The sequence below is a fragment of the Ovis canadensis genome, chromosome 23 (genome assembly GCF_042477335.2).
Source record: "Ovis canadensis isolate MfBH-ARS-UI-01 breed Bighorn chromosome 23, ARS-UI_OviCan_v2, whole genome shotgun sequence".
Taxonomy (NCBI): Eukaryota; Metazoa; Chordata; class Mammalia; order Artiodactyla; family Bovidae; genus Ovis; species Ovis canadensis.
The window spans coordinates 13617443-13636381 of NC_091267.1; the positions used below are offsets into that span (position 1 = coordinate 13617443).

Genomic DNA, 18939 nt, shown 5'->3' on the forward strand with positions numbered 1-18939 from the left:
CTGACTCGATGGACGTGAGTCTGAGTGAACTCTGGGAGTTGGTGATGGACAGGGAGGCCTGGCGTGCTGCGATTCATGGGGTCGCAAAGAGTCGGACATGACTGAGCTACTGAACTGAACTGAACTGATGAGCACACGGAAAACTGAGGACAGACCCCAGAGCCCAGGTCCCAGCAGACAGGAAGCAGCTGCTTTCACTGGAAAAGCAGAGGCAGACCTTGCGACTGGACAAGAGGAAGTGGGCCTGGGAATGAGGGGCCGTGATACCCCGTCACAGCCCCGTCCTCCACTCAAGCACAAGTCCTTAGCAGTGTGCTGGCTCTGCAGTCAACACACTGAAGATGACACGCCCTGTGGGCCAAGGCCAAGTGCCAGCCAACATCCACAGAAGCAAAGAAAAATATAAAACAAAGAGCTGTGCTCTGAGTTTTTGAGATTGAACTGTGATGGGCAACTGCAGCATCACCCCTCTCTAGCACATGTCTGTGCCCAGAGTAGCCTTTTCCAAGGGCAATTGTTGACATTTGTGAAACACTGTTGTTATTGTTGTTCAGTTGCTCAGTCGTGTCCTACTCTTTGTGACCCCATAGACTGCAGCACGCCAGGCCTCCCTGTCCATCACCACCTCCCGGAATTTGTCCAAGTTCGTGTTCATTGCATCTGTGATGCTGTCCAGCCATCTCATCCTTTGCTGTCCTCTTCTCCTGCCCTCAATCTTTCCCAGCATCAGCGACTTCTCTAGTGAGTCGTCTGTTCACATCAGAGGACCAAAATCCTGGAGCTTCACCTTCAGCATCAGTCCTTCCAGTGAATATCCAGTGCTGATCTCCCTTAAGATTGACTTGTTTGCTCTCCTTGCCATCCAGGGGACTTTCAGGAATCTTCTCCAGCCTTCTTTGAACCACGGTTCAAAGGCATCAATTCTTTGGTGTTCTGCCTTCTCTTCTGTCCAGCTCTCATACCCATACATGACCACTGGGAAGACTGTAGCCTTGACTATATGAACCTTTGGCGACAGAGTAACGTCTCTACTTTTCAACACACTGTGTAGGTTTGTCATCGCTTTCCTGCCAAGAAGCAATCATCTGATTTCATGGCTGCAGTCACTGTCCGCAGTGATTTGAGGAAGCTGAGAATCACAGAACTCAAGTCTCCCAGAAAGGAGCATGCCCTGTCTACAGGTTTTAAGTTGTTTCAGAAGGTCAGCACTGCTGGCCAGGCCCCAGCTTCACACAGAGGGTCAAGAATTGGGCAGGATCTTTTTGTAAAGCTGCCCCACTAAGCTTCCACTCTAACAAGGTCTTGATTACAGAAATGTATACTCATGCAGATGTTTTTACAATGCAGAAAATAATGGAGAGGAAGTCAAAACTCCCTGTGATTCCATCCCAAGAGATACTCGCCACTAACCTATGGATCCATGTCCTCTCCGCCTCGGGCTGACTGACCTCTCTGACCTTGACTTTGGTCTGGGATGGACATCACATCCCACACTACCCCCTAGATGTCCAGGGTGGAGCTGGCAACACACTGAGGGTCGAGGTGGGGGTGTCTGGCTGGAAGAGCCATCTGAAGAGGCACACTCTGAAGGGCCTGGGCTGCAGACTTGGTGTGAGTCTGTGTCCTCGTCAGACCTCTGTTTATCAGCTGACCCCAGAGCCATGTGACTAAAGGGTCCTCCACAGAGCAGCCACGACCTCACTTCTAACTGGCCCAGTCTGTCTCTTTCTACCCCAAACTCCACATTGTGTATTACCAGTGAGACCAAGACCAAGCCTGCTAGCACCAAGCCCAGCAGCACCCCCTGACTTTTCAGACCCTGCTCCACAGCACAGGGGAGGGCAGGGAATTTGGGGGTTAACCAGGCCCTCGATTTCCAACTCCTGAGGCCAGGCCACCAGGTCATTCACAAACACTGGACAACAAAAGGTCCTTAAGTCTCACCAAGCTACAGGAGAGGCTCGTCCCTGACTCTTGGGCAGAGAGAGGGATGGGCTCTCCTCCTTCTCTGCAGGCCAGCATTACCACATGCCTAGGCTTCTCCCCCTTGGCGTTGCTGACATTCTGGACTGAACTGCTCTGTGTAGGGCTGTCCTGGGCACTGAGTGTCCCGGCAGGGAGGGCCACATGGTTCTGCTCTGGAGCCCCACACTTGCCGCCCTGCTCCGATCAGCCCAGGGCACCCACAGGCAGGACTCACCAGGCACTCTGGAGTCGGGGGTGGGACTGGAGTCTTCTCCACTGCAGTTGACATCCAAAAATCCTAACTGCTAATTCAGTAACTCATGTGAGGTTGACATTTCTCCTCTCTGTTATCAGGGTCTTAAAAACAATTTATCTCTTTTCATTATTAAATCCCTTTTCATTCTGATGAAACACCTTTGGTCTTCAAATACCTAGAAGTTTTGGGGTTTTTAAAGTTTTTGTCTTTTTTCCATTTATTTATTTGGCTGCACTGGTTCTTAGATGCAGCGTGCAGGACCTTTAGTTGCAGGATACTATCTCTGGGTTGCAGCCTGTGGGATCTAGCTCCCTGACTAGGGATCAAACCTGGGCCCCCGCACTGGGAGTGTGGAGTCACCACAGGACCACCAGAGAAGTCCCTGGAGGTTAAGACTTTGTCTACTGCTACTTGCATCTTGGATGCTGATGACGGTGAGGCATACCCAGGACTTTGGGGAAACCTATTCCCTGGGTCTGTGGCATGTTTCCCTCGACATTGGGGAGATGGGGTACCAGTTTCAGATGGACTATTTGAAGCCATAGACATGAGGAGGACTGTACCCTTACACCTGCCCGTTTTCCTTCTTGGCCTCTGTCTGTAACTAGTCTGAAGCCGTGTACACATAGGGAGTGTGCACCTCTGCAGCTGGGCCTTCTGTGCAGACACACCTCTGCTGGGCCGTGCACACTCCCAACACCCTCTCCACGAGACCCAGCTGTGGCTCAGGGAAGGTGCAGTCAGTCTGACTGACAGACCTCTTTAAAGACTTCAAAGTGGGGCCACATGGTGTCCTTTTGCTGCCAGGATACGGCCACGAAGTGGGTGAGGGAAGAGCCGTGGTGCCCACCACACAAATAGAGAAGGCCGAGGCTCAGCTGAGAGAACAGTCCAAGCTTGCCTAGACCCAGGCCCCCATGGGTGCCTGCAGGATGCACGACTGAAGTAAAAGGCCTCCCCATGCTCCCAGCCCTCTGCTGAGGGCCTTATTTAATTGCACACGCAGCTCTGGAAACCTCACTGAGGCAGCCAGCTCAGTGATAATTAACAGAACCGCATCTTATGTCGGGATTGTGAGGCAAGCGTGTACTTTGCGTCTGCCAGCCTCAGACAGCCTCCCAGTGAGGCCTCCCAAGACTCCATGACCCCACGGGCCAGCCAGGTCAGGATGCACGGGAAGGTTTTCAATCAAGCTTCTGGACTTTGAAGAGATTTTCCCATTGGAAGACTTTGCTAGGCAAGTTGATTGTCTACACTGAACCCACCCACAGGCTTGAAGCCCTCAAGGACCTTGTTCAAGTCTCAGCTGGATGCTCAGCCTCCACACACAACCAGCCAGTGTTCCCAGCCTTTCCTCCCTACTACTGCACCAACCGACAAGAGCCTGCAACAGAGGAGAGGAGAGGAGAGGAGAGGAGAGACGGGCAGGAAAGACTGCAGAAGGCCGGGGGTCACTGACAGCGCCGAGCAGACACGTGGCGGGGCTCTGACCATAGGCCACCAGCGTGGCAGAGGTGACCACTGCTCCACCAAGTCCTGTGGCCTCAGCCTCCTCTCTCCCCCACCCAGAGAGCTGCTCATCTGCCCTCAGCCTCTTTCCCTCCTTCTTAGAACGTTTGGGCAGGAGCACCCTGTGGGCATGCCCGGAGCTGCTCCTACCCCCGGGAGACAAGAGGCAGCAGCAACCTGGGACTGTCCTTGGGGCCGAAAACCTGCATTCAGCTTAGGAAATCTCCCTTTGAGAGAAAGTCAGCGCTTCTGTACACAGTTTGCTCTGCTACTTGCCCAGTGTGTATCTTTGACATTTTTTGGTTCTACCTGGAATGTACGAGACTTCGTGTAGATGACAGGTTGATCCCAGTCCTTTCTAGCTATCAGAACAACGCTCGGGCTCAGTGTGCTGTCTGGAATAGTCTCCTCTTGACTCTGCGGAAATCTCTCAGCATTTCTTCTGTCTGCCTGCTTACTCCACTTGTTCTGGAACTCAAGTTCTGGCCAGCCTGCTGTTTCTCTTAAGAGCAGGGACTGTAAATCACTGCCTCTCTGATCATAGTCCCTGGCATCCAACAGCATATTTATTAAAAGGAAATAAAAATTAAATTTTAAGTACTACAATTTTGCAATCTGTATTGAAGAGGTTAGAGATATGTGTGCTTTATGGCCTAGTATTTTCATTTTTAGGAGTTGATTCTAATGAAATCAGAAATAAGTAAATTCAAGAAACAGACGATTAGATAAAATCTAAACATTGGAAACATTCTAAATATCCAATAATGAAATGATTAAAATTACACCTGTATTCAAATATTAAAAACAATATTTTCTAAGAACATTTAATGAAAATGCTTTTTATATAACATGAGGTTAAAAAAAGATGAAAATTTTTAAGATATATCAATATATATGCAGAAAAAGAAATAAAGATAAAATATACCAAAAGGTAATAGAATTGATTGCTAAGTAGTATGAGTGATTTTAACTTTTTCTATTTTGTGTTTGAATTCTCCAGATTTATTTCACAGTGAGTTTATGGGCTTCCCTGATGGCTCTGTGGGTAAAGAAAGAAAGTGAAGCTGCTCAGTGGTGTCCGACTCTTTGCAACCCCATGGACTGTAGCCTACCAGGCTCTTCCATCCGTGGAATTTTCCAGGCAAGAGTACTGGAGTGGGTTCCCATTTCCTTCTCCAGGGGATCTTCCTGACCCAGGGTTCGAACCCGGGTCCCCTGCATTGCAGGCAGACGCTTTACTATCTGAGCTACCAGGGAAGCCCCAGTGGGTAAAGAATCTGCCTGCAATGCAGGAGACAATGGAGACGCAGTTAGATCCCTGGAGTGGGAAGATCCTCTGGAGGAGAACAAGGCAACCCACTTCAGTATTCTTGCCTGGAGAATCTCACAGACAGAGAAGCCTGGCAGGCTACAGTCCATAGGACTGCAAAGAGTTGGACATAACGGAAGCAACTTAGCACAGCACAGTGCATTTTAACAAAGGTACAGTAGTTAATTTCACATTCTAGTTCCTGTCATTTTATTTCGTGAATGCTGATCAATGCAGTATTCACATATATTAGATCTTCATGTCGGCATACCACCATTTTCATTATAAAGGTTCATTGTATGCATGTGTTCCAAAAAATAGAGCCTTTTACTTAAATATCATGTAAGAGATTCCAAAGTCTTGTGAAGACTTCATCACAACTGAGTAAATTTAACAGGAGTAAGGAATAACATTATCCTTAAAAAAAAATTTTTGTCCATCTGATTTTTTTTTTTTTTGGTCCTCTCATCTGCGGTATCTCATTTCCATTAAATAGGGTAATGTCTTTGTCCCTAAAGCCACATAATCTTAAATTAAGAACCCCATTTTCTCTCTTTCACTGTTATTTTAAATTTCATCCTTTCTATGTCACTTTGTTGTAGTTGTATCTCCTTTACCATTTTTGACTGGATATTACTTAATGAACAAATCTGAAAGTCTTAAAATAGGTGCGTTTTATCTCATTCACGTTTACAGGCATGCAGATTATATATACTCTCAGTTCCTATTTACTCCACGTTGTGTTTTCTGTCTGTGGAACTGCTTTCTGGCTGCAGGGGCTCTGCACTGCCGTCTGCAGCTCCTTCTGCTGCACATGCACCTTTAGCTGCCCGGCAGCATGTGGGACCTTGGCTGCCTGGCCGAGGATGGAAACCCCGCCCCCTGCATTGGAAGGTAAATTCTTAACCACTGGGCCACCAGGTAAGTCCCTATCTAAAGAATTTTATAAGTATCTCACAATATGTTTGCATTAGTTTCGCACTCTATATATACATAGAATGTTCTGAAATTTTGGAGAGGCTATATTTTTGTTCTAATTCTGTTTTTGATTACATTTAAAACCATAAATTTAACTAATACATCCCTCTGTATGTATAATTAGCACGTTTGTATTTCTTCTTCCTTTTTCTCCTGTGAATTCAACTAAGAAAAAGTGATATATAATCTACTGAATTGGGTTGTAAATTTGTGTAGCACGCTTCACAGAACTCTTGAAGCACCTACTGGTCCTGTGTTCTTGGCTTCATCAGAGATTCCTCAAGAGCGAGGATTTCGGTTTCCGCAGCCCCGCTTCCAAGAGCGCTCTAGACAGGAAGCACCCACGACATTGCTCACACCTGACGATGTCTTTCTTCCGTTGCTCGCTTCTGCCAGCCCTGGCAGAAGTCTTCCTTCTCATCAGACAGGCCTATGGGTGCTTCTGACCCTTCCGAACCCTTTACCTTTGGCCTGTGCTAGACTACGCCTTAGGATGTTGCCTCCGTGCAGAACCTCTGCCCAAACCATCTACCACCTGGCAGCTCTAACGGACAGATGGACCCAAGGGGGTCAGGCTTCCGTGAGTCCAGTATCACCCAAGACAACGTTGAAAATCAGCCAAAACAGACCCCTTTCCTGGACGACGGGAGGAGGATAACAAAATCTTGGCGGAAGCGAGCAAGGGAGAAAAAGTGTGGACGTCCCGGGCGAGTCAACCGGGCTTCTCTCCCCTGCTCTTGATTTTGCGGACGGGAGTGAACACCCACCCGGCAGCGGCGTCCTCGGGGGCGGGCCCGTGGGCGGGGCTCGGGGCGGGGACTGGCCGGGGGCGGGCCGACGAGCCCTGGGTGGGGCGTCGGGTGAGTCCTCGGGACGGGGGGCGTGTCCTCCAGACTCGGAGGGTGGGGCCTCAGGGCGCGAGGCTGGGCCTTGAGGCTCGTGGGGCGAGTCCCCGGGATGTGAGCCGGGTTTTCTCAGCGCCGGGCCAGTCCTTAGGGAACCGGATTAGCGGCGGGTCTACAGGGCGCCGAGCGGGACGTGGGCCCTTGGGGCTCGTGGGGCGGGTCCTCGGGGCTCCGGGCGGGTCCTCGGGGGACGGGTGCTCTGGGCCCGGGGCGGGGACTGGCGGCGGGTATTCTGGGCGCTGGGCAGGGATTGGTGGCGGATCCTCCGGGCTCGGGGCGGGACGTGGGTTCTAGGGTATCGGGGGGCGGGTCCTTGGGGCGGCGCGCGCCGCCGTACCCCGCTCCTCCCGCGCGCGGCCCCTTGAGTGCCCAAGGCGCGCGGCCAGCCCTGCTCGGGCCGCTGCACTCGAGCTGCCCCGCGGCCGAGCGAGCGCGGGCAGGGGCCGGGGCCGGGGCCGGGGCCGGGGCCGGGGCCACGGCGGCGGGTGGCGCACCCAGGGTCCTTCTGCAGTCCCCATAGCGAAGAGCGAGGGCGAAGCCAAGGCTAAGCGGGGCCGGAACCATGAACCGGAGTTTCCACAAGTCTCAGACCCTGCGCTTCTACGACTGCAGCGCGGTGGAAGTCAAGAGCAAGGTGAGCCGGGGGCCGGCAGTCTGCGCACCCCCCCCAACGCCCCACGAATGAATGGGCACCCCGAAGGGGACTGGGCGGCGCGAGAGGGGCCGGCGCCGACCACAACTTCGGAGCGCGGCGCGCGTCCGTGAGATGCGCCGGGGTCCCTCAGTCCTTCCCGCCCCTGCGCGCGCACAAAGCCCGGCAGCCCGGTAAGGTTCGGCTCGAGCCCCGGCGCTCGGAGGGCCGCGCGGCCGCCCGACCCTTTGCGAGAGTGGCTCTTTTGTTCCACAAGCCGGCGGCGATCCGGCGCACCGCGCGGTGGAGGGGCGATGTTTCCGGGGCGACCCGGGGGCTGATCGGATTCGGGGCCCTGGAGGGGCCTTGGGGGCCCGGGCCGGGGAAGGGCCCTGGCTGCGCCGCCTCCTTCGCAGCGGAGGAACCTTGGAACCGGCGAGGGGGAGACACGCAGCGGGTCCTCGATCCCCGGACCGGACCCCCAGTCCCCAGCACGGCCCTGCATACCAGCCCCTCAGCCTCCCGACGCGCCCCAGGCCCAGATTCCCCGGGCGCGCCGGACCAGCGGCCCCTCCCGCTGCCCGCGCCCGGGCCCAAGCGTGCCCGAACTTGCGGGTGGCTGTGCGCTTTGGATAATTGGCTGATAGGATCTGGCGCTTCTGCCCGTTGCGGGGGCGGCACCTTCGCGGCAGAAGCTTTTGTCTGCGAGGGTCTCAGGGGTGGACCTTGCCGCAGATGAAGAGCAGCAGTTGTTCGGGGTGCTGGAGGAGGGGGCCTCGGGCGTACCGCTGCCTGGGATCGGCTTTCGCCCCTTCTCTGCGCTCCCCCCGCTCGGCGCGGTCAGGCGAGGAGGAGAACCCGAGTGGTGGCAGACGGGCCAGGCCCGAGGGTGGGCTCTGACCTCCAAGTCTGTGCACACTTGGTCGCCGGCGTGTGTGTCCTGGTTCGCTCTCTGGGAAGACTAACCCGATGGCCCCTGTCTGGGCTGCCCGTACCAATCAAGGTGGGGTCCTTTGACATAGGATTTGCAAGGCTTCCTCCGAGGATGGGGGTTCTCTGCAGGAGTCCCACAGAATGAGTTGTGGGATTTCATCACATCTTGTTGGGCAGTCTATTTATGAACCCTCATATCTAATTACCTCCAATGCTAATTCTGTGACCCTGGCCCAGCACTCATCTCTTTTTAGCCCCAGAACTCCCCACACCCCCAAATCAAAAGTGACCTCTGTGAGTTGTGTGGGGGGGAGGAACCAACAAGCCTGAGTGGGAGCACCAAATAACTGACGTTTCTTCAACTCAGTGGGAATGTGGCTTCTTAGAACTCATTGTCCCCTGACAATAGCCACTGAGCACCCATGGTGTTTCACTTTAACTATTTATTTTGAGATCATCATAGATTAACAGGCAGTTGTGAGAAAGAACACAGAGGCTTCCCCACAGGTACCGTCTTGTATCACAGTGTCACATCCAGGGCCTTGCGGTGTTTTCAGGTCACAGTTTGTCATGCGTGCGTTCCTGAGGCAGTCTCCACGAGGACCACTTCCATCGCGAGGGGACCTCCTGGCAGCCTTTCACCCCTGCAAGGTGGCTGTTTGGTTCTAAGTGATGAACACCCCAGGCTGTTCAGGAATCTCGCTGGCCGAATGCCCTGGGCTCTGCAGCCATGGTGGCAGGCAGCTGCCTGACCAGATGCAACTCCGGAGGGCTAGCCCTGGAGGAAATGCCCTCACCAGCCTTTATCCTGCAGTCGTGCGCTCTGGACACGGTGGACCCCTGAGGCCTGAAGAGTAAGAGTCTGCCTTTGCCTCTCCCAGGGAACTGGGGGCCATAGGTGTTCTGGTGGCCCAGTGGGTTACCTCAGGCTGCCCCTCCTCCTTGACCCCCAGTGAAGAAGGAGGGCTGCCCCATGGCCCGAGCCTGGGTTCAAGTTCAGATGCAGTGACTGCTCCACCAGGGGTGAGTGGCAGAGGGGCAAAGTTTTGGTTGAATTTGGGAACAGTCCTGGAGGGCCACACCAGGCTGGGCCCTGCTGGGCTGGCTGGTTATACACACAACACCACCGCCCCAGGCCCTTTTGGATAAGGTGGTTTGTCTTACTGTCTGTCCAGTGGGGCCACCTGGCTCCCCCTTCTGTACCACTCTGTCACCCACCCACGGAGTCCATCTCTGCAGGGAGCCTTATTCCAGCTGCTCTTGTCAAAATATGGGAGGCAAACCATTATGACAGTGATGTTTTTATCCAATCTAAATGGTTCACCATAACACCTGGGTTTGCATGTGAAGAAAAATCGTGCCAAAATCCAGCCAGTTCTACCACCCAACCTTGTGAGCTTTCAGACAAGTCATTTAACTTTTCTGAGCCTTAGTTATTTCATATGTACAATGGTCATTGAACCTATTCTGGTAGCCCGACAGGATCAAATGAGGCAATGAACGGTAAAGCACCTGTAAACTGCAGGGCACCCACAGTTGTAAGAGCTAAGCCTTGCAGATCAAGACTCTGTGGCATTTCAGGATATCAGGTCTGAAAATTGCCTCTGATCCTCTCAGAATTGTTGGTGTTAGCCCTCTGCCACAGCTGGTCAATTCCCAAAGCCTTGAGACAGAGAAACTGTCTAGATCTGATGGCTCTCCCCCATCAGATAGCCCCTAACTCTACCCAGCATTTCTGTCAAATACCTGTGATTTGTCTGTCCCTCTCCCAGCCAGCTGCATGCACTTCTGACTCCCCAGTTCTGGTAACGGGGCTGGCATTTCACACTCAATCTGACTTTTTCCTCTCTTCCCAGAAGACCTACAGTGGGAACGGGCTATGCAGATGTCTGGGGAGAATGTCTCAGGCCAAGGGGAGCTGTCTTGGCCCTTCAGAGGGATAGGAGGAAGTCCAGTGCTGGAGAGGAGTCTACAGGGGCCAAGTAGTTGGAGTTGACTGGCTGTGTGAGGGGAAGACAGAAGGCCACACAGGGCCATTTTGAGCTCTGTAGTAGCTTTCACTATGTGACTGTCTCATCAGCCCCACCAGCATCTGCATGTGCCTGGAAAGTCTAAAGGAACACAGCTTCCTCATCTCCGCAGTGCGCTCTACACTGCGCCCACCCCCACCCCCGCCTGGAGACCCCTGCCTTAAGTGAGGTCCATGGCGTCCCGGCTTCCTTAGCAGGCAGGTCTCTTCTGTCTTCTCTTTGGCCTCTGGGGCCCTGGTTATGTGGCTTCCCGCACCTGAAGTGTTTTCTCCAAGAATCAGCGCTATCCTGACATTCCTCCTGCCAAGCCTCCTGACGTCTTTGCAGGCAGAGCATTTTCCATCCCACGTCCCTTCCCCACGTTTCCCTCGTTTTGTGGCCTTAGTACTGGTGATGGGGGCCCAGGGCTATGTGACTCACCCGTGGCCTCTGGTGTCCATTGTGTGGGGGGAGAATAACACCACTAAAGGTTTTAATCCAGTTTTGGCTGCTTGGTTTAGATACTGAAAAGTGAAAGTCACTCAGTCTGACTCTTTGAGACCCCATATTCTCCAGGCCAGAATACTAGAGTGGATAGCCTTTCCCTTCTCCAGGGGATCTTCCCAACCCAGGGATCAAACCCAGATCTCCTGCATTGCAGGCAGATTCTTTACCAGCTGAGCCACAAGGGAAGCCCAAGAATACTGGAGTGGGTAGGCTATCCCTTTTTCAGCATATCTTCCCAACCCAGGAATTGTACCGGAGTCTCCTGCATTGCAGGCAGATTCTTTAACCAACCAAGCTATCAGGGAAGCCGTACTGCTGGAGGCTTTTCTGGATTTTAAACAAATACGCTATCATTGTGGAAGATGTGGAAACCACAACAGGCACAAAGGAGGTAATTCTCGCATTCCAAGCATGGTCGCATGTCCCTCTGGCCCTTTATGTGCATCTGTGCATGAAGATGTCTTCGTCAGACAGAATCAGGTCGTATTTTATAGGTGTATTTCTCAGCAGCCTTCAACGTTCCACTTTCAACTTAACAGTGAAGTGTTGTGTTTCCTTATGTCATTAATATTTTCAGAAGACATGTTTTTGAAATGACTACATAGTATTTCATCTTATATGTGAACCATAATTAACCTAACCAATATCCTATTTGGGTTATTTTCCATTTTTTTAGAGTAAACAATGTTGTGAATAACAACTTTGCATTTAAACATTTATATAAACAGTACATATAGAATGTATATCATATAAAGTATATAAAGCATGTCAGGGATTGGAGAAGGAAATGGCAACCCACTCCAGTACTATTGCTTGGAAAATCCCATGGACAGAGGAGTCTGGTGGGCTACAGTCCATGGGGTCACAAAGAGTCGGACACGACTGAGCACGCCAAGTTTATAAAGATATTGATTCTCTTACTTCATTGCAGGACTTTTATTATTTCTTTAGGACAGATTCTTAGAAATGAAATTACTAAGTGAAACGTATGCAAATTTTTAAGACTTTGTATACCTATTGCTGGATTTTCTTCCAGAAAGTCTCTTCTATAAATGTGTACACCCTGCTTCATGTCTATCCCCTCCCTCCCTCTGTATACCCTCCAGTACTGGGTATTTTCTTATTCTTTTAAAATTAGATAAGTGAAACACTACCCCACTGTTTTAATTTGTAGTCTTGGGTTATTGGTGAATAGAATATTCTTATATGTGTTAGGTATCTCTGTGTGTATTTTTAGCTGCCGTATTCTTTCCTGCGTTCTTTTGTCAGTGATCTTATTTTTCACTGTTATGGACCTGCTCATCCACAGGAGATTTTCCAATCAGTGCAGATGCTGCTAGGTGTCGGTGCACCCTGTGGTCCCAGATCTTGTCTCTGCCTGGCCATGCCCTTCCATCTGGGGCTGGAGCGGAGGCCACGCCCTCCCCACGCGCTGGCTGGGCACTTGCCTCCTGCGGGCCAGTTAAGAACCGCCTGACACAGTTTGACTCACCTCTGTGTGTGGCTACACCCTTTTAAGATTCTGGTTTTGTTGTATCATGCACGTCTGTGTTTAAACAGGTTCGGTGACTTGATTTGGGAAATTGTGTCCAGAGGAGACTGTCATCAGAGACCCAGGTGGGGAGTGTCATCTGGTGGGCATGGATGGTGGTGCTGCCCACACCCTGTGAGCAGCAGAAAGCCCCTGTGGACCTTCCTGGGGGCACCCAGTTAGCAGAGGTTCCGGCCATTTCCTGGGACTTGTGACATTTCAAATAGAGGGGTCTTCCAATTTTAGGGCAGGGAAGGCATGTCAGGGATTGGGAGATGCAACCATTCAAGTTGCCTTGAGGAGTCAGAAGGTTAGGGTCAGGGTTAGGGTTAGGGCTACTGTTTGTGAATCAGCAGAAAGAGAGCGGCATCTTGCCCCTTTCCTTCAGAGGGGCCTCCTGGACTTTTAGAGGCAAGCAAGGAGGGAGCCCGAAGTGACATCAGAGCATCGCTGAAACGGACCTCGGGGGCCAGGGAGCGGCAGCACAGTTAGAGTCCAGCGGGCTGCTCACCTGCTTACTGTTCCGCACGTCCTCTCACAGGTTGCTCCTACTGTGAGCCTGAGGAGCAACGAGAGGTGCTGCACACCTTCCAAGCCCCAGTACATACCCTGCAACCCTCCTCTGAGGCGCCCCTGAACACAGGGTCCAGGCTGGACACTGCCCTCTGCGAACAGGTTGCATCCAGAAGTATTTCTTTATACATATATATATAGGCTTCCCAATTGGCACTAGTGGTAAAGAACCACGTGCCAGTGCCGGATACATCAGAGATGTGGGTTCGATCCCTGACCTGGGAAGATCTTCTGGTGGAGGGCATGGCAACGCACTCTAGTATTCTTGCCTGGAGAATCCCATGGACAGAGGAGCCTGGCAGGCTATAGTCCATAGGGTCACAGAGAGTTGGACATGACTGAAGCAACTTAGTGTGTGTGTGTGTGTGTATACACATATATTATATATAATATACACACATATATAATATACACATGTATAATATATACACATATATAATATATATGTTTTTTTAATTTTCCTACACCAGGTGTGTTAATTGCACTGTGAAAGATCTTTTAGTTATAACATGTGGGATCTAGTTCCCTAATCAAGGACTGAACCCGGGCCCCCACCACTGGAAGCACGGAGTCTTAGCCACTGCACCATGAGAGAAGTCCCAGAAGCATTAAAATAAGTTTAACCACATATATATATTCATAAATACATTTTAGTTGCAAATGATAATCCATTACTCTCCATCACAACCTTGCCAGATAGGTTCTGTTACCACCCCCATTATACACTGAAAAGTCTGGGGGGTTCCACTCAGCTGGCCCCAGTCGAAGAACTCGGGCTGTTCGGCTCCAGACTCCAGTCTCTACCATGCACTGTCTGTGGCCCTAGTGAAGGAGGGTTCCTGCCCTGCCTCCTCCGACAAGCCCTCAAGTCCGGTCCAGATACTGACACAGGTATTCCCACGTAGAATGAAACAGACCCCTTGGGCTCTCTGGGTCCAGAGTTTGGAAGAGTTAGGCCTAGTGCTCAGAGGAAGGAAGTTCTATTTTGCTTCCATCCCTGCAGCAGGTTTTAGCTGTGTGGCCTCAAGGGAAGTACACTCTGCAGTAGTTATTCTTAAAAGTCTACCATCCATTCATGTATTCACTTACTGAGCACCTACTGTATGCAAGGCATGGGGTTCATGCTGGGGTACAGAGGTAACCAAGATAGCCACTATCCCCAGCTTAAAAGCAAATGGCCCAACGAAGGTCCAGTTGTGTGTAGGCAGACTGGAGTGGGTGGGTGTGGGGGTCCTTTATCCTGATGCCCAAAGTATCGCCAGAGCCACAGGGTCGCAGCTGGAGGCTGAGGTCTCCAACCCCCCTGCCACCCGCCCACACAGCAGGAGTAGTCGTGGTGCTCGGGCCTCTAGGAGCTGCTCTCAGCTTCTCTGGAACCAGCAGCGGTGGCACCTGCGCGGGCCGCTTGGAGCCGAGGCAGAGCGCCCTCTCCCCTCCTTGCTTCCAGGAGCAGCTAGGCTCCTCCGGTCTCCAGTTTTCCTCGCCCGGGGACTCTAGTTCTCTCCTAGCCCTGCATTTCTCAGTAGTATGCTCCAAGGAAAGATTCAGTATCTAAAGTGACCAGCAGGGCTTTGCATGAAGTAGGTGCCCAGTAAATGCCACTCGAGTTAACTTCAGATGAGGAACAGGTTTTCCAGCTAGCTACTAGTGCAGGAGATAGTGAAGAACAGGGGAGCCTGGCATGCTGCAGCCCATGGGGCCTCAAAGAGGCGGACATGACTTAGAAACTCAACAACAATGGCTAGTTCAGCAGTGGTCTTTTAGGGTACTTTAGAAAGGAACTGCTTTTTGAGGAAGGTGACCAAAGCTGGAATCACTAATTGACTTGGCCCCAGGGCATCTCTGAGAGGGCTCAGGGGCCTTGTCCCCTCCCCACTAGTGCGTGGAGGGAAGGGAAAGAAGTGGTACAAGATGAGCTAAACAAAAAAGAGAAGCTTTGTGGCTTACTTCATGTATACTATCATGTGAATTGAATCACCAGTCTATGTCTGACGCAGGATGCAGCATGCTTGGGGCTGGTGCATGGGGATGACCCAGAAAGATGTTCTGGGGAGGGAGGTGGGAGGGGGGGTTCATGTTTGGGAATGCATGTAAGAATTAAAGATTTTAAAATTTAAAAAATAAAAAACTAAAAATTAAAAAAAAAAAAAAAAAAAAAAAAGAGAAGCTTTGGAAGTCCAAAGGAAGCGGATTTCAAAGGCCACGTTGGGGGCTTCCTTGGTGACTCAGGCGGAAAAGAATCTGCCTGCCGATGCATCAGACACAGGCTCGATCTCTGGTCCAGGGAGATCCCACAGGCCAGAGAAACTAAGCTCGTGTGCCACAACTACCGATCCTGCACCCTAGAGCCCGGGAGCCGCAACCAGAGAGGCCCCTGCAGTAATCAGCCGCGCCCCACAGCCAGAGAGTAGCCCCGACTCAAGAGAGCTCACGCAGAAATGAAGACCCAGCACAGCCAATTAAATAAATAAAATTATTTTTTTTTAAATCCACATTGATAGTGTCACCTAATTTCCTTAGGTGACAGCTTCGGGGGCTCAGGGCACCTCCTCAGAGCCAGCCCTACACATCTCCCTGCGTGGTGCTCACACCCCTTCCCTGGAGACGGCGCCAGCCTTCTCTGCCTCCTTCAGAGTCACCAGGCTGCCCTGTTACCCACAGGACTGGGTGGGGCAGGACTGGGCACCACTGTTACAGCTGGGGCATCAGTGACCTTTGAAACCTTTCCCCATCCCCTCATTCAGTGCGCCTCTGGTTCCTGGGCTCTGGGAGGTGTGTCCCACACCCCACCGTCCAGCTCTCCGATTTCCAAAGGCTGTGCTCCTTTGGGGCTCTGTGAAGATGCTTGTTGGCAGAGGAGACAAGGGAATGGCTCCTTTCACCATCCCCAGCCAGAGCATCTGCTCTATATTTTGGGGAAAGTGTGTAGCATTTTACTTGTTGCTGCCAAGTCACTTCAGTTGTGTCCAACTGTGTGCGGCCCCATAGATGGGGGTCCATAGATGGCAGCCAGGCTCCGCCATCCCTGGGATTCTCCAGGCAAGAACACTGGAGTGGGTTGCCATTTCCTTCTCCAATGCATGAAAGTGAAAGTGAAGTCGCTCAGTCATGTCCGACTCTTTGTGACCCCATGGACTGCAGCCCACCAGGCTCCTCTGTCCATGGGATTTTCCAGGCAAGAATACTGGAGTGGGATGCCATTGCCTTCTCTGAATTTTACTTGAGGAAAGTAAAAAAAAAAAAAAATGTTGCTGCTTAATGAGTTCAAAAACCACCTGGACCCTTCTGCACTGCCCATCCCTGTTAATTCTTCCTTTGTCAGCCTCCCCTTGTCCACAGGCTGCCCTTGCACGTGATCCTCTCCTGCAGTTCAGTTCAGTTCAGTTCAGTTCAGTCGCTCAGTCCTGTCCTACTCTTTGTGACCCCATGGACTGCAGCACCCCAGACCTCCCTGTCCATCACCAACTCCCAGAGTCCACCCAAACCCGTGTCTATTGAGTTGGTGATGCCATCCAACCATCTCATCCTCTGTCATCCCCTTCTCCTCCTGCCCTCAATCTTTCCCAGCATCAGGGTCTTTTCAAATGAGTCAGCTCTTTGCATCAGGTGCCCAAAGTATTGGAGTTTCAGCTTCAACATCAGTCCTTCCAATGAATAGTCAGGACAGATCTCCTTTATGATGAACTGGTGGATCTCCTTGAAGTCCAAGGGACTCTCAAAGAGTCTTCTTCAACACCACAGTTCAAAACCATCAATTCTTCAGTGCTCAGCTTTCTTTATAGTCCAACTCTCACATCCATACATGACCACTGGAAAAAATCATAGCCTTGACTAGATGGACCTTTGTTGGCAAAGTAATGTCTCTGCTTTTTAATAGCTGTCTAGGTTGGTCATAACTTTCCTTCCAAGGAGTAAACATCTTTTAATTTCATGGCTGCAGTCACCATCTGCAGTGATTTTGGAGCCCCCAAAAATAAAGTCTGCCACTGTTTCCACTGTTTTCTCCATCTATTTGCCATGAAAGTGAAGTCGCTCAGTCGTGTCTGACTCTTTGCAACCCCATGGACTGTAGCCTACCAGGCTCCTCTGTCCATGGAATTTTCCAGGCAATAGTACTGGAGTGGATTGCCATTTCCTTCTCCAGGGGATCTTCCCGACCCAGAGGATCGAACCCAGGTCTCCCACATTGTAGACAGACGCTTTACCGTCTGAGCCACCAGGGAAGTTTGCCATGAAGTGATGGCTAATAGAGTTTTGCCAAGAGAACACACTGGTCATATCAAACACTCTCTTCCAACAACACAAAAGAAGACTCTACGCATGGACATCACCAGATGGCCAACACCAAAATCAGATTGATTATATTCTTTGCAGCCAAAGATGGAGAAGCTCTATACAGTCAGCAAAAACAAGACCGGGAGCTGACTGTGGCTCAGATCATGAACTCCTTGTTTCCAAATTCAGACTAAAATTGAAAAAAGTGGGGAAAACCACTAGATCATTCAGGTATGACCTAAATCAAATCTCTTATGATTATACAGTGGAAGTGAGAAGTAGATTTAAGGGACTAGATCTGATAGACAGAGTGAGTGCCTGATGAACTATGCACGGAGGTTCGTGACATTGTACAGGAGACAGGAATCAAGACCATCCTCAAGAAAAAGATCCTTTCCTGCACTTGCCCAGAAAGCTCTGCCGTGCCTCGAGGCTGAGACTGCTGCCTTTCAGGGACCCGTTCACATGTGACACTGGAGTCATTCCTGAGTGGAGTTCAGTGTGTGTGACAGTGTGTGTGTGTGTGTGTGTGTGTGTATTAGTGGCTCAGTTGTGTCTGACTCTGCAACCCTATGGACTGTAGCTCACTCACCAGGCTCCTCTGTCCATGGGATTCTCCAGGCAAGATACTGGAGTGGATAGCCATTTCCTTCACCAGGGGTCTTACTAACCCAAGGATCAAACCCCGGTCTTCTACACTGCAGATGGATTCTTTACCATCTGAGCCACCAGGGAAGCTGTGCGTGACAGTAAAACACACTAATCTCAGGCGTGCAATCTGATGAAATTTTACATGTTTGCACACCTGGTGAACACTGTGCACATCACAGTAAGTGTGCAACACTCCAGCCTTTGAGAAGGTCCCTCCATGTCAGCACCCACCCCCAGTGTAACCGCCGTCAGGGCTTTGTCACCAGGGTGAGCACGCTGGTGCTCAGACTCAATGTCACGGTGCACTAAGCATCCAGAGGGTCCATCCGTGTTGTGTGTATCTGGAGATCGGTTTTTTTAAATGGATTCAGAGTATTCCTTATGCATCTGTCTGTATGGATGGAGATTCAGGGGCCCAAAGCCTCCTGTGAGCTCCTCTTCAACACACTTGTGGATTCCACTAGCGGTTCTCAATGTTGCTGTGAGCTGGCTGGGCGTAACCCTGGTCAGCCTCCTCCCAGCCCAGTGTGCTGTCCCGGAGCCCTGTACAGACCCCAGCCCTGGACTTGAGTGGACCGGGGTGGAGCAGCTGCTGTCAGAGGTCTAAGGGTTCAGGAGTTCCTGAAGGCCTTGAACCACAGCTTATTCATTGTCAATTAATAAATCAAATCAGGGATCTGTTTACCGAGTTGAAAGGCTTTCCTAGCCCTTCCTTTAATTCTGCACTGTGACTCACAGCTTTCAGGCTGTCCTGTGCATTCCGTTACCTGCTGTAGCCCTCTCGGGGGGCTGAGACGCCAGGTGGACAGGGTCGGGCCTGGTGCTGCTCAGTGGGTCCAGGACAGCACGTGCCACAGTGTCTTCGAGGAAAGTGAACCGCTGTCCTTTTGAAAGTTGTCTGACTTCC

General features: G+C 51.4%; 1 protein-coding gene and 1 long non-coding RNA gene across 2 annotated transcripts in view; both read left to right on the top strand.

Annotated features, from left to right (window-relative positions):
- The first annotated feature begins 7226 nt into the window (after nucleotides 1-7226).
- Nucleotides 7227-18939, top strand: part of PARD6G (par-6 family cell polarity regulator gamma) — a 77044-nt gene continuing 65331 nt past the window's right edge. The window contains exon 1 of the mRNA XM_069568971.1: nucleotides 7227-7556. Coding sequence (XP_069425072.1) covers nucleotides 7485-7556 — 72 coding nt within the window. The 5' untranslated portion in view covers nucleotides 7227-7484. The remainder of the gene's footprint in view (nucleotides 7557-18939) is intronic.
- LOC138428330 (uncharacterized) lies at nucleotides 9044-10996 on the top strand. Its single transcript, XR_011252387.1, has 2 exons — nucleotides 9044-9340; nucleotides 10343-10996. It is a non-coding gene; the product is annotated as an uncharacterized lncRNA (long non-coding RNA).